This window comes from Sphaeramia orbicularis, chromosome 7 (assembly GCF_902148855.1).
Source record: "Sphaeramia orbicularis chromosome 7, fSphaOr1.1, whole genome shotgun sequence".
Lineage (NCBI taxonomy): Eukaryota > Metazoa > Chordata > Actinopteri > Kurtiformes > Apogonidae > Sphaeramia > Sphaeramia orbicularis.
In genome coordinates this window covers 20659339-20676049 of record NC_043963.1, presented here as the reverse complement: position 1 = coordinate 20676049, position 16711 = coordinate 20659339, and the positions used below count along the sequence as shown (strand labels likewise).

At 33.1% G+C, this 16711-nt stretch overlaps 1 protein-coding gene across 1 annotated transcript; it reads right to left on the bottom strand.

Moving 5' to 3' along the window:
- Positions 1-2859: 2859 nt before the first annotated feature.
- Positions 2860-14015, bottom strand: LOC115422775 (SH3 and cysteine-rich domain-containing protein 3-like). Its single transcript, XM_030139315.1, has 13 exons — positions 13668-14015; positions 12194-12229; positions 10679-10757; positions 9484-9640; positions 9280-9377; positions 9146-9206; positions 8496-8593; positions 7991-8060; positions 7852-7901; positions 7685-7764; positions 7528-7579; positions 7292-7429; positions 2860-4633 (listed from the first exon to the last, which is right to left on the bottom strand). The coding sequence occupies exons 2-13, from the start codon at positions 12199-12201 to the stop codon at positions 4526-4528; spliced, it is 999 nt and encodes a 332-aa protein (XP_029995175.1). The 5' UTR covers positions 12202-12229; positions 13668-14015; the 3' UTR covers positions 2860-4525.
- Between the last annotated feature and the right edge of the window lie 2696 nt (positions 14016-16711).

The window sequence follows — 16711 nt, the reverse complement described above, 5'->3', positions numbered from 1 at the left end:
GTGCAGGTGCACTCTCCTGAAAACACAGATCACATGTATTGTGGTGACACTTACAGTTACACTTAAACTTACGCTTTACAGGATCAAAAAAGTAAAATATGTCGTATGACCTGAGCACAGGTTGAATGAAAAAGTAAGTATGTATTTTAATGCACACCACATGCAAAATTAAGCATGAGTACCGTTTTTTTTTTTTTTTTTTGCCAATTAAACCATCATTTAGTGACTCTGTTGAAGGCAATGAAGTTCATAGCAGATTTCATATGATCAGGATGTGACCTCCAGAGTTTTGCAAGTTTTGTAACTTAACAGTGAGTTCTGATCAACTTTGCAGTGTATGTACAGTGGTGGAAATAGGTTTTTGGACACCACATGATTGATTTGATTGGTTGATTGTTCTTTTCATTTTGAATGTTGAAACCAAAACAACAACAAAGAATGTTATATGAAAAGAAAAAAAAACATTTGAAAAGGAGCGGGATGAAGTTTAACGGATATACTCCCGCCCCCTTACCCCATGCTTTTGTAATGTATTACATTTAGAATCCCTCTTAAATTACTGAACTCTTCCAAGTATATTTCCATTCTCTAAACCCACATGCTCCCTTCTGCACATGCTCAGTTCTGTCGAGGTCAAAACTGCATATTTCAGCAAAATAATAAAACACATCCAGGGTGTGACATGTTTAAACTGTCAAAAATTTAGTTTTGTTACTTTTTCTTGTTAACAAAAAAATTTGCATTTTTTTGTGTGTGTCTGATGCAGCCACAACTTTTGAAACACAAAAAAGAATATATCATGATAGTATTTGAGAGTGTTGATAATTAAAGGGTGTCTGAAAACTTTTTGGCTCTACTGTGTGTATGAAGAGACTGAGGAGTAAGTCCATTTAAATATTTAAAACCTGTTTGGCCCTGGGCTGTTTCCAGTGGGAATCATTTCAGTGTAACACAAAACAATGGATTAGCAGATAGCTGAAGCTTCATCCATTTAAACCAAGTTCTGATCAGAAAATAGCAAAGGTAAGACAAAAGTCATGATCATCACTCCATGATGCAACCATTATTTTGCTCTTCTTTGTCTCATTTAGTGAGTTTTTGTGGTAGAGATGTACATTTGGATCTGCTGAATGTTAGCTTTGCAGTGCAAATTTGGTCACATTGGTCTGTTTTTTAATGAAATTATTCATGACGTATGCTGGTCTCAGACTGTTGGCTTCTTTTAGATATTTGCCCAGGTAAGTGCTTGTTGTTTTGATTGTGTTCTGTTGTCTAACAATTGGCTCTGTGCAGTTTTTCACTGACATTCTTCTGGTCACATGGATGCACAGAATATGTTTATTGCTATAGGCATTACCATAGTAACCCAGATGGAACTGTGGCTGTCTCAGGTACTGGGGGCAACTGGCCTTCAGAGGCTACATCATATAAATTCACAAAACATAATGTCTTATGTTTTCTTAAAATGTGGCAGGGATGATATCTTGCTTTTTGTAAAAAAAATTAAAAAAAAATAAAAAAAAATAAATAAATAAATAAATAATAATAATAATAATGATAATAATACACAAATAAACAAAACACCTATAGTATAGGTGTTTTGTTTTATTGTATTATTTACATTACTTTTATTTTACATATTATATATATATATATATATATATATATATATATATATATATATATATATATATATATATATGTATCTGTATTTATATATATATTTATATATCTTTTATTCTGTTTTTTAAACACTTCTTCGTTCCATTGTTGGTTGTATGTGGGATGTCTATTGTGATGGGTCAGTGTGTTTTTTCTTGTACTGTTTGTACTGCTGCTGTTGTAACCAAACAATTTCCTGCAAAAGGATGAATAAAGGATCTATCTATCTATCTATCTATCTATCTATCTATCTATCTATCTATCTATCTATCTATCTATCTATCTATCTATCTATCTATCTATATGATAAAAATTATGAGGAACAGTGAATGAAATAACCAACTGGTTAGATGAGGCATCGAGTTGAATACAGTAATGTTAAAGGAACGTGTAGGTTGATAGAGTTACATGACACTGATAGGGTTATGTTCTCAGTAAAACAAAAGGGTCATTTCAGGAAGAAAGAAGTATAATTGTAAGAACTTACTGGAAGACTTTAATAACTGAAATATTTATAGTTGAGAACCAGTCTTGCAGACATACCACAATGATAAAATCTGCCAGATGCATGCTTTAGGACTGACATGACAGGTTTCTGTCTGTCACATGTCGCAGACAGTAAAAACAACACTTTCTGGAAGATATATACGCCTTGGCCTCAGGTTGCATTTGTGATGGACAGCTTTTCTACAGACATCTTTTAGGGGGTTTTTTTGTTGTTTTTTTTTTAAATTAGGGCGACAAGGGACTTTGGTGATGACACAACTGTTCAGATAGCGCCATCCTGAGGTGTAAAATTACATGTCACCAATTATTCTGTTTGTAACATGGTTTGCGACGTTCTTATGATGCTGTATATTTATCTAACAAATTTAAATGCTCAAGTAAAATAAGAGCTGATTTTAATAATTAAACATTAACAAGAAGGACAGGTACTGTTAAAATGTCATGTAACCAGAGAGCAGATGTAACTGTGCATTATTTGTAGAAGAGTCTCCTAGACACTGCTTTTTTTTGTTTTGTTTTGTCAAGAAGAATATATATTGTACATTAAAATGAGTGAGAAAACTATGGTATGATATTATCATATTCATTATTAGAAAATGATTCCACACTGTGATACTTTCAAGGTAATATGTTTAATATTTCCACTTGACAACATATCTAAAATTACCATATGTGTATTGTACTGTAGCAATATTTCAAGCAGTTTCAATGCTAATCAGCTCCAAACAATACTGTAAAAATAAAAGACTTTACTGGTTGTGGGTGTAGGTTTTCTCTGTAGTCTGATGTATCACAGATTAAAATGAATCAAAAAAGCAACAATAAACAAACAATGAGATCAAAAAGCATATTACAAATATGTTTATGAGTGGATATTTTTCCAGTTTTGAGTCTATTTTTATCTAAGCATTCCAAAACTCTGCTGAGAATCTAATATCATGAATTTTAAAGCATTATTTCAACAGTAAGACTATGGGTGGATAGATATATGTAATTTAACATTCAATTTAAGATGTAGAGGTGTATTTTTAGGCATCACTGTGCTGATGATTATGATATTTGGGCCCATCTTCTCTGAGTAGCTGTTTATTTTATTAGATTGAAACATTTGGTTCTTTAAGAGGAAGGAAATCAAAAGATTTAGTGAAACAAGATGAATTATGTGGTGATGTAGGATTACTATATGGTATTATGTAAATAGTCTATGAATATTTTATTTTATTTTATTTTATTTTATTCTGAGCTAAAGACAATAATTTCCCATAAAGGAAAAATATAGTTTATCTTCTTTCAGGCCAGAAGGAACCACATAGTGATGAGCTGGCACCAAACTGTACTTAAAAACTCTTGTATTACCATGTCTATGTTTACTTCCCTGGTATAATATCAAATACATGATAGAAGTAGCCCAAATCTAAGACTAATGCCAGAGAATTTAACTGCAAATAAACTGTATCTGTTTCTTCTACTGACTTCTTCCACTAGAGGGCGAAAATGCTCTTAAAACCAACATATGACAAATTAAAGGAAAATCCTGATGGGCTCAATTTCATATTAGAATAAAAATATCCTCCTTAGAAGTCCTGCTCATCACCATCATCATAGCTGATTACAGAAAAACCTTTTAACACCCATAAGCGGCTATGGAATGAAATGTTTCACGCGTAACATTTAAGTACACTTCAGGTTTAATATTAAAACACTGAGTCACACAGCTTTAAGAGCAGCAGTTAGTGCAAACATTTCAGCTTCAGAGACATTGTGGTTTGACATTCAGGTCTTGTTTCCCTTTTCATCATAGGGTTTAACTATGTACAGATCTTCAGTCTATTTTCTTCTTCTTTAAGGTATGTACATGAATGTTATATTGAAATAGCTCGACTTTAATTCCTCATTTATTCTTAAAAGACACAGTCAACCTTTCAAATAGTGATAAAAATACCTAGAATATTTGATTCCTGAACAGACAAATGACTAAATGTTGTACCTTTTACATAAAAATACTTATTTAAGAACTGTGAAATTTATTTACTACTTAATTTATTGATTCATTCAGACTTAAATTTATCACTTCATATTATTTGCAGGGCTCTTTAGGCCCTCGGTGCATCTACAGATACTAAAGTAGAAGCATTTGAACATATCTATCACACTATTCACAACAAACATCACATTAGTACTTCATCACTGTAATTATTAAAGAAACATAATCTGTTTCATACATCATAAGGCACAAAAACAGCAATTTAATCTTTGCTGTAAAAGGCACAATGAAGACATAATTTAGATATTTTTTGTGTTCGCAGCTGAAAACTGTTATTCTGATCTCTAAGAAAGCGTCGTGTCTTATTGGAGTTTATGCCATAGTGATTTCCTGCAGCAGATCAGCAGGGAAGTAGCCCAGCTTGCGTCCAGTGCTGACCTTTAAGTATCCACCTTTCTCATCTCCTTTCTTCACAACAATCTGAAAGACAGAGCAGCAGCACAGTTTAACATCCCATCATATCTAAGAAACGCCTCCAGATGTTGGCAGTGTGGTTAGAACTGTGCTAATAGTCACTTTGAATAAAATATCGATGTCATGATGTGACAAGGCTCTTAGATAATTTCCTGGAAACCCACATTAAATACTTGAATATAAGGTTTTAATACATGAAAAACCTCATGTTCTGGTCATCAAATGATACATAGGACTGTTAATTTGACTTCTGATTTTATTGTAAAGCACTATGTGAATCTTTTTTGTGATAAATACTATAGAAATACATTTTATTATTATTATTTATTATTAATCTGCAGTAAAAGTACTAATACCACATGTGAAAATACTCCACCACAAGTTCTGCATTCAAATTCAAAATAATTCTTTACATCAGCAAAATGTATGTAAACAACAAAAAGTAATGTACAGTAAAATGTCTCCTGTCAGTGTTTTACAGTCATATATGCACTAAATTTCACTGTGTGCTTCATCATGTGTGCAATATTTTTACCTCCGCCAGGAGGTATTGTGATCACTTTGCTGTGTGTGTTTGTTTGTTTTGTTTGTTTGTGTGTGTGTTTGTTTGTTTGTTTGTTTGTTTGTTTTAGCAACTTTACGGGAAAACTATTCCCACGATCTTTACCAAATTTTACCCACAGATAGGCCTAGGCCCTGGGACGAACCCATTAAATTTTGGGCCAAGTAGGCCAAAGTTCAAGGTCACAGCAAGGTCACAAAATCTCAGATTTTCCTATCTCTCATCATTGAGCAATTTTCGAAAATTCGTAAAAAATTCAAAACATCTCTGATTAGCCTCCAAATGGATACACCCGTAGCTTATAAAAATATCTTGTACCTGGCACAAAATTGTCCACATTCCCTGTGGAATATGGACTCTGTGAACATTTCAATTTAACATTGAAAATCCCATTTCTGACACATTTTACATTATAACTCAACAAATATTGCTTGGAATTTAATATAATTTGACATACACATGACTGGTACCAAGCTTCAACTTTTTCTGCTGTATGGAACAACCTTGAAACTGTTTAATTTAAAAAGAAATAGTTGATCCACACATGCACACCGTTCAGGGTGCTTGGCAGAGGTTTGCGTTCTCTGAACACTTATTATTACCCGTCGTATCTGCACTACTGATCTTGTTAATGTCTGCGTTCTCCTTTTTTTTTTACCTCCATGCAATGCACATGTACATAGTCATATTTCCCTAAATGTTTGTATCTTCTTTCCCCCCTATATTTGTACAGTTTCCCCCATTTTTTGTATTTATTATCTTTTTAATATTGTGATTTAGGGCTGGGCGAATCAATCTAATTATTGATAGTATCGATACCAAGGTGAGTATCGGATTGGATCAATACTAGCATGATGAGACTGATACTTTTGTTGCAGTTTTCTCTTCTATACATCCAGCAAATTACTCAAATTTTTTCTCAGAATTCATGTGAGCACAGCTTCTCTCCAAGTCTGTCTGTCTGTGCAAACAGCACTTGTTATTTTTCACTAGTAACTTTTTCTTAAACACTTGTGTTTAGTAAAAGGTTAAAGGGGAATTATTGTTATGCTGTTAAATTGCTTTATATTGTAGTTAGTTAATAAAAAAAATTGTTTATTTGCCTAAAATATTTGTCCTGTGTTTTATCTTAATCATAATCAACTAACTAAAGGCAAGATCACAAAATTATTCAATGTTCATGACAATTCAAGTAAAAAGTATCGGTATTGGCAATACTAGCCCTGTATTTACTTGGTATTGGTTCGATACCAAAATTCCCAGTATCGCCCATAATATTGTAAATAGTGAGTTGTTCTTCTACAACATTAATACTTAAAAAGCAAACATTTTTTTATGGTGATAGGTTAATAATTTTCCTTTCAAACAACTTACTATGGTTCTACTGTTTTTGAAGGCCCCTGTCAGTCATGGGTCCTTGGAATCGTCATCACTTTGGTCCCACTTCATTAATCTGTTATTAGGTTATGGTTATTGTATTGCAGTCACTTATTTTCCTGCACATGTTCAGTTCCAGCTAACCACAAATTGGTATTTTATATTAATTTACATTGTAGCACATAAATACACACATATTAACACTGTAGAGTAATTATTCACTATACATGTGTAACTTATTTGTCATATAAATCTTCTGTTTCTTTGTCTTTGAGTTACCAGGCAGTTCAGGTTGTGGTGAAACAGGGCTGATTTAGTCTTTGCATTGTATTTAATTATAGGTGGCGTCCATCCTGGTTTCCCTTTATGTGTTACTTGGTTCAGCCAAGCCACTAAATATATATATATGTATATTCCCTCTTGTGTCATTATGTTAGGTCAGTTTGTCCTGTTAATACCCTCTTGCTCAGATGCTGTTATTTTGAGTACAGTTTTATTGCGTTGACCTCTTTTTTATTGGCCTTGCTATTACAATTTTTGCTCTTTGTATTCTTTAGAGCAAATGAAAACCTGCTGCTTTTGACACTTTAATCCTGATTCCTCATTGTTTTACTGCTTAGTTCCTGACATATAAAAGGGAAACACTCATGTGAAGAACAAGTACGTCAAATGTGTGTTATGTGCAGTATTTGAATAAAAGTATTTGGATATACTCACGACCGTACCTGATCTTTCTTCAGTGTAATCTGTCCCATTTCTCTGTTTCCTACAAAGGAGCGGGTCACCTTGTAAACCCTTTCTGCTGCACGCACTTTTATGAGGTAGTTGGTGGGGAAGTAGCCTGTTTTATCCCCCATTTTACCCTGGAATTAAACAAATTTACAATGAAACCTCAAAAAGTGGAATAACAAAAACATATTCTACATTTGATGGTTTAGGTCATGTTTTAAGTAAAACTCACCCTCCACCACTCTTCATTAGAGTCATCCAGCACCGTGATCCTATCACCAGGGCTATCACACAGAACATCAAATATTCACAATCTTTCACCACAGTTTATGATGAAACAAATTCAATTAAAATAGGGTGAAGAATTAAATGAAAAGGTCTGAACTCACTGGAAATCAAGGTCGTCTTTCTCAATGGCCTTAAAGCGATACAGAGCCATGTAATAGTGGGAATGAGAGAACGTCTTAGCCTGTCGACAAAACAGCATGTAGATTAAAAACATAAAAACTATATGGTCATTAGACTAACTTAGAAATTAAAGGTGGATTTTTCCCACCTTGTCATCTGCTTTATCTCCTCCTTTGTCCTTTTTATCTTCAGGTTTTCCTGCATGAATATTACAAATTGGAGTCAAAACTTAATCATCGGAGTCAGTTAGAAAGTCTTCTGTGGGATATTGCTTTGTGTCTTTTTACCTTCTCCTCCTTCCTCATTTTCTTTCGGCTGTTGATTTTCCTCTTCCTCCTCCTCCATCATCATCATCATCTAGAAAGAAGACAAAATTGTGAATGTCTGTAAATTAAATAGTATACAATTCCTTTCTCTGATTGTAACGAGAGTAGGTTTATTATTATTATTATTATTATTATTATTATTATTATTATAATTATTATTATTTTGTTTTTGGGAATGTGAAAAAAATACTGAACTGACATTATCGCTAACATTTTTTCTGTCATTGATTAATAGTGGGAATAAATAAATAAATAAATAAATAATTCTTTTGAATCTTTCTAAATTACTGTTCATGTAAATGAACAAACAAACAAATACGTAAATAAATAAAATCCTTGAATTGTCAATAACACTTACAATAGACATCTATTTATGTATTCATTTAGTGCCATTTTGCTAATTCTCATTTTCATCAGTACCCTCTAGTTTGATTAAATACATGTTATCCACTCAGTATTTACTCACATTTTTCTTGTCATTTTCATTCTTTTTGCGTTCCTTGTTCGCCATGATGACCCCGACTCGCAGCGTGTCAAACACAGGGTCGTTCCGGTTTGGGTTGTCTAGTTAATGATCAGGATATGTGATCAGATATAGTTAAATTACACATGTGGACATCTACCCATTCAGGAACAGTAGCCTTTAAAATCTGAGTGTTACGCTTTTTGAAATAATTGAGGGCATTATGACTTTCACAATTCCTAAAGACCCCCTTTTTTTTTAATTTTTGCTGGAATAGCTACCTGGAGATGTAATAGAGAAAGAAGACAAATACGTTTTTATACTTCTTATAATTGCTTCCAAAAACGCCATTTCAAGGCACTGGCTCAAAACTGATGCACCCTGTGAGGATCAGTGGCTATAAAACAGGAAATCTACTCTATGGAAAGATTGACTAATTACCTAAGGATCAAGTAACATATCTTCATAAAGAGCTGGAGAAAATGGCTGGACTATAAACAAAACAAAGCATAATTACTACTGTCTGTCATTTAAATATTTTGTGTTTAACCAGTGACCCCTAGTTTCTGTGTTGTATTGTCTGTTGATAAAACAAATAAAGATGAAGTTTTAAAAAATGAATAAATCTGAGTGTTAGAAGCTCTAGGACTCACTTGGATCTGGTTGGTCACTGCTGTATAGAGGTGAGCTGTAGGCCCTTCTGAAGCCAGGCGGCTGCAGAAAACAAACAGATAAAATACCTGATTTTGTTTCTTTAATGCACTGACACAGGTAGAGCAGGACTTACAATTTTACCAAAACACCTCTGGAACTCCACATAGGACTGGCATGAATGGTGGATGTTGGTCTTGCAGTTTTTACACCTCAGAGCAAATTTATTGTTCACTGTAAGACAAACAAAAGGACAGTCAAAAGTGTTTATGCAGCAAATAAAAAAATCACATTCTAGGAAAAAGTGCATGGATACAAGTTTATGACATTTTCTACATACAGACAATCATACGAGCACAGACATCACAGAATTTGGGTTTCTTGCAGTAGTGGTCCTTGAATTTATGTGGCTTATCGTTGACCATGACGATGGGTTCCTGAGGAGGTTCTGGTTCCTTTTCCTCCACTTCCACCTCCTCCTCATAAATGAAATAAACCTAGGAGAGAAAATAAATCTTTAACTGTATACAGCTTTAAAAAAAAAGCATTGTGTCAGTTATTAAAATATCAACTTAAATGTATATAATCAGTCACTCATTCATTTTTATTCTACCTTCTTTAAACTCAGATTTTGGTGTAAGAGGTCCAACATAATACACAATGGAAATAATAAAGTGCAATTGAGTAAAAATAATCAAACTGTAGGAATATATCCGGTCATAAACATTCAATACTAACTAATAGAAACAGCCAAACTAAGCAAAAACTACAAGTAAAATGTGAAAGAATTACAAAATTCTCTGTACGATGTGAAAATCTGATCATATCCAATACGTCTAATATTACTTAGTAGATTTTAAGTTTTAAATCAGTTAAAATGTAAAATATTCTCTCACATTTGCAAAAATAATTCACAAAAATTTATTAATGTCTGACTGTTTCTATTTTGATGAAATCTCTAAGCAAAATTTGCTTAACAATTTTAGTTAAACTTTATAATTTTTTCAAGAAATAAAAGCAGTTATCAAAATACAGTTAAACTAAATATAGCCCAGTGATAATATTATGTAAAAAAAAAAAAAAAAAAAGCAAAATATTGGTAGAAATTAAAATAAACAAATAGTGAAGTAAAAAAGTGAAATAATTAAATTTTTCCCCTGTATTTTATTTTATGCAAAAATTTTATTGTCGGCATTTTCTACTGGAATCAGTTCCCATTTGATCAATAAATGACTTAAATGTGTTAAATTCAACATAGTATTTGTTAAAATAATACAGTGTATATGCTTGTAAAAACTGGTAATAAATGCATTTTAACTGCTTTGTGTTATTCACTCTTATCTTATGTTTCTGATACAGCTATCGTCCCTTGCTCATTAGTCAGGGTTGGTTAATTTATTCCACCGTGGATAAAAGACACAAAGACTCGAGTCAGGGCTCATATTTTTGGCGTTCCTCTCCCAGCTGGTGGCTATTTTAAACTGCTCGGGAATGGAGGGTGAGCGGTTGGGGGTTGATACGGTCCTGTCACTCACGGTGTCTCCATCCTCCTTCACCACGTTGTCAGGAACTGGAGGGTTGTCATGGATATCCAATGAGTTTTTGTCATCCTCCCTGACACAGAAAGAAAACACAATACCCCCAGTGAGACCAAATGATGAGTTCACAGCTTTCATGAGCGGAGCTGTGATGAAAATATTAACATCAAAATGTCAAAATGGGGGGGACATGAATAACAGATAAAGTTAACCATCCCATCTTAACCCATAAAGACCCGGTCCTACTTCTGTGTCAGTACCCAAAAGAATTTTTCTGTAGACTAAAATTTTCTGAAGTGATTTATCAGTATTTATAATATTACCCTCTGTATTTTGCCATGTTTTCAGTGAAAATCATGCATTTTTCTGTATTTAATTTACTGATCATGCGGTTGTTCATTAAACTTCAGATTAAAGTTGAGGGTTATTATATCAAATACATAGAAAACTGAAAAAAGTTACTTTTTCAGTAAAGACATGAATGTAAAACAAGTGTCTCCATCCACTGTCATTTATCAAACTTCATGGGTTTTACTGGTGAATCATTGTTGTAGAACAGTGGTTCTCAAACTTTTTACAGTGGAGTATCCCCCGAAATATACTTTTTTAGCCAATTACCCCCAGCTCTCGCTTCATCATTTTTAACTGAAAAAAAATTGGCAAAATTTGTTCCTGTGCCGAAGATGTTTGTTTTTATTTTCAAAACTTTGGAAACAAACAACATATATGTAACCATAATATATAAAAAAAGCACATTTTTTAAAGTAAATTTTGTGTGCAAAATATAAACAAAAAATAAAAATAAAAAAATATAAACTGAAAAGTGCCCTCTTTCTTTGACAAGAAAAATAAATAAATTGGTCATTAATCATTAAATGAACCTTTCATCAACAAAAACAATTACTTATTTACTCAAACTCATCTTGAATAATATAAAATAAAAATGTTCTTAAAATGTTACCAGAGCTTAAACAAGATGATTGACAATAAACTATTATATGAATGTATTTATTGTGTTCTATATTTCAGCATTAATTGTCATTATTTATTTTGTATTCAGTACATAATGACGTATTTAATGTATTTTTCCAAAACAATGTCAAGCACCCCCTGGACTTCTTCCAAGTACCCCTGGGGGCACATGTACCCCACTTTGGGAACCCCTGCTGTAGAAGATGACGGTGTTTCCACGTTCACTACAGAGCCTCTGAACGTCCAAATGGGTCATATCTGATGACCATGAAAAGATGATAAACTGCATTTGACCTAAATTATTTACATGTATTGATAGGATTAGTGGTTCAGAAGATATTAAACATTTTACATCAGTAGATGCTTGTGATCACTGGTGGCTGTTTGGGTCTTTATGGGTTAAAGATACTTGACTGTTAATTGTCAGAAAACATGCAGGACAGTTCCATTGTTTTGTGCAGCTGGAGTTAATGGAAAAGAAGGGAAAGCATGTCCAGTGATATGAAACTGTACAGGAAGATGATCAAGAATTAAACTCACTGGTCCATAGTTCAGCGAAGACAATGACAGCCTCACCTAAAAGAGATCAGGAGAACATTTTTTCTGCTTGTGTAGAGAAGACGAAGGTTTCAGTACAAATTCAAATGTATTTCTGCAAATATTTATTATTATTATTATTATTATTATTAGTAGTAGTAGTAGTAGTAGTAGTAGTAGTTATTTCTATACCCCAGTGTGTGACAAAAGAAATAAGCATTCATTTTGTTATATTTTTCCCCTTTCTCTGTTTAAGACCCTTGTATTCTATCAGAGGTTACATCCTCTACCTTGTTCAGGTTGTTCGGTCTTCTCACAATATATCATAATATCCCTCTCTATAATATCATATTCATTTATGTTGCGTTGATATCGCTTTTGGCTGGTTATTGGAGTTTCTTTTAGTATTTAGTAGTATTTAGTAACTCATGAAATCCTAAAAAATGTGAGTAATTTTATACTTTCTTTATAAGGTGTAACAGCATGTACACCTCATCTAGTAGTCCCACTTTCCCATACAGTGGCAGCTTACAACATAACTCTGTGTTTTGTTGCTTTTTTTTCTTTTACAGGATATTGACTCTAGTTGACTCTAAAAATAGTCGGTTGTGATAATGTACTAAAACAGTGGAACACCTATTATAAAACAGAACAAAGAAAAAGGCAGTTCAGCCCAACATGGTGGAATCCATTGAAGATTCATTCTATTGATATAAACTATTCTATTCTATTCTATTCTATTCTATTCTATTCTATTCTATTCTATTCTGTTGCATTTCTGCAGGTAGATCCCCCACATTTTTACACACTGACCCAATAATAATCATTGTTTTTTTTGTTGCACAACTATATTTCCCATTGTAAATATTGCAACTACTTGTTTCTATTTGAATCTCTGCACCTTTGTATCTTCTACAGTACGGTCCCTGTATCTATATAAATGAAGGATTTTCTGATGATCATAAATAAAGGTTGTATTAACTATTCAAGTCTTTAAGTTTCATGAGTTTATGTACACATTCCTTAACTTCCTGTACCACCGCTGAATGAAATAAAACAGGGCAGGTAAGGACTTTAACAGGAGTAATTATTTTATCATGTTAAAACTTTTACAGAGGAATATTCATAAAATACTAAAACAGATATATTGGATGTAAGAGGCAGTACATGTAGCTGTGCAGTCATATTCACACACATAAGTACACTTGTCCGCTTGGCTCAAACTATTCTAGGGATGTGAAATTCAATCTCATCACTGCTAAATTTGGATGTCTCTGCCGGTAAAGAAGGAAGAGAAAAAAAAATCAACTAAATGTAACAAGCACTTAAAATTAGTGAAGGAAAATAAGCACGAAAATGTTTATGTGTTTTTTGTGGCTTTATATGACTGCAACTATTATATTATATTGAACAAGAAGAATGGATTTGTGAAGGAATGCAAGCATTTTCTGTAATAAAAACTTAAACTGGATCATACCTGCTGTCAATGAGGAGAAGAAATGACCAATCTGGTGTGTTGGTGAATCTCTGTGGAGGAATCCTTTACCTGCTGGTGGTAACTGCAGCGTTGTGTTATCAGTAGACAACAGTCGAACAAACCAATCAACCTGCGTCTTCACTTCAGGCCCGTCAGATAAAGTGTCATCACACACACACACACACACACACAGATACACGCACACATACACACTCTGGATTGCTTTCTCTATTCCCTCTGTAGTTCTTTTAGGTGATTTCTCTTGTGGCTCCAGCGCTGAACTCGTCTATAGTTGTGTGTGAGTGTGTGTGTGTTGTATAGATGTTTGTGTGTGTGTGTCAGACTGAGCACTCGTGTGTCAGAGTGACTGTTTGTGACAGCTGGGGACCGTGGATTGAGCACCGATGACGAGGGGAAATCAGATCCACACATACAGATGCACAACTTTTTTTTGTTGACCCATTTCTTCACACATACATAGACATTGTTATTTTGCACTGGCTTTTATAACTCATAGATCAGTAACTGTGTAAAATTTACTATTTCGGGGGTTTACTTTGTGCATTTAAGAAAAAAGACGATCTATTGTGTGTCAAGTTTTAGACCTTGACACTGTCCTTAAATGGCTTTGGGTGTGAGGCTTGTCTCAGTCCATAGTGCTCATTTCTTTACATAAGTAGCCAGCACATACATATTTACATAGTCCTTAATGGTTTTTAAATTCCTTCTTAAAACCCACTTTTATTAGAGAGGCTTTCTTAATTTTTCAGAGGTTTTCATAGAACATTGCTTTCCTTGATTGAGTTTTAATATGTAATTTTTTTTACTTTTACTCCCCAAATTGTTTCTATCTGTTTTCATTTTAAACATTATGTTTTTGTGACTTGCCAGCTTCATTCTGTGGCCTCTGTGAAATATAAGGACTTTTTGACACCCTAAAAAAAGGATAATTTGAAAAAATAAAAATACAAAAAATTAAATGGGGATGACCTACAGGGCGGGGAAGCAAAATTTACAATATTTTGAGGCAGGGATTGAAAGACAGTGTGTGACCAATTAATTTATTGAAAGTCATGAGAATTTATTTGCCACAAGAAAATGTACATAATAGAAAATGTTTTTATTCTAGGTGTCCTCCTTCTTCCTCAATAACTGCCTTCGCACGCTTCCTGAAACTTGTGCAAGTGGTCCTCAAATATTCGGGTGACAACTTCTCCCATTCTTCTTTAATAGTATCTTCCAGACTTTCTCGTAATAGTTTTGCTCATAGTCATTCTCTTCTTTCCATTATAAACAGTCTTTATGGACACTCCAACTATTTTTGAAATCTCCTTTGGTGTGACGAGTGCATTCAGCAAATCACACACTGATGGACGTTTGCTTTCCTGATTACTCATATGGGCAAAAGTTTCTGAAAAGGTATGGATAATAGTGTTAGGTATGATTATGACATCAATATATGTTTGGTTTCAAAACAATTGACGTAGTGCCTGCTGAGAAAAAACAACTAAATGTTCATTGTAAATTTTGCTTCCCCATCCTGTATTGTTTTTTTTTTTATATAGCACTATTTTTTTCAGTTTTCTTTTTTTTTGCTACACGCTGTTGTACTTTTACTCCATATTCTATTTATTCTACAGATTCTACAAATTCCTTGTTTGTGTGCACAAACTTGGCCAATAAAGCTGATTCTGATTCTTTGAGGGAGTGATACAAATCAGTGAGACAACTAGATAAATCACATTACCAGAAATTAGAAATACACTGTTATATAAAATAAATGTAGTTAAAAAAAAAATACTTCATACCTTTTTTCTGGGGAAAAACAGAGGAATTCAACTGAAAGTCAAATATAAGATATCTAAATAAATAGTCAGTTTTGCTAGTCACATTCTTACGGAAGAGGAATAGGGCCACTGGAAAAAAATAAAAGAAAAATCAAGATCCAATATATATGTATTATTATTATTCTGAGAAAAAAGTCTGAATTCTGATATTAAAGTCTGAATTATGAAAAAGACGTCAGAATTCTGCCTTTTTTTCCTCAGAATTCTGACTTAAATCTCAGAATTCTGACTTTTTTCTCATAATAATAATAATAAAAATATAAATTGGACCTTAATTTTTTTCCCAGTGGTCCTAATCCTCTTCTGTAGCATTCTAACTTTTTTGTCATAATAATAATAATAATAATAATAATAATAATAATATGTGGACTTTTTTTTTTTTCCAGTGGCCCTAATCTTCTTCCGTACATTCTGGCAAAATGGTTTCTCAATAAGTTTTAAAAAAGTAAATGAAAGTTATCAACAACAAAAAAATTAAACAGAATAACCTAACTACACATTTAACTCATTTTATAAATATGAATATATTAGTATTGTCAGAAAGCTACTGCAAAACATGTACATGCAGTTCATTATATGTACACATATCACTAGCATTAGAATGACCAAGTGGCCAGTATTACCATTATTATGAACAACCCTTATGATGGCAACAGGAATTATTATGCCAATGTGACTCACAATGAGTACTGCTCACAACATAATAAAAAGTGATAAAACAATAATTATCCTATTCTATTCTATTCTATTCTGTTCTATCGTACATTTGAAACTAGCTGATGTTTTACAAATCCTCTTTGTTTTCTTCTCTCTTCAATATTGATTTATCAGGTTTAGAGTTTGTTGTCTTACATTTTCATTCACTTATTCCATTTTCAGTTTAATTCGGTCCTATTTGTATTTAGTTGTTCTGTATTTTATATGCAGCTGGATTTATATTTATTCATTTAGACATGCTTGGCATTGGATCTGGTGTTGGTTTTTTCAACTGCCAAAAATTTCTTTATTTATTACATGAAAAGAAATTATAAAACCACAACCTTCTTATTAGACAGATATAAATCACAGTGTGCATGATTTACTGTTTTCCTTGTGCAGTCTTTGTACATGCAGGGCTGGCAGGTGCATATGATTCATTGCAGCGGGTTGCAGACAGACATGCATCCTGGGCCTGTTATTATTCTCACATTATCATGT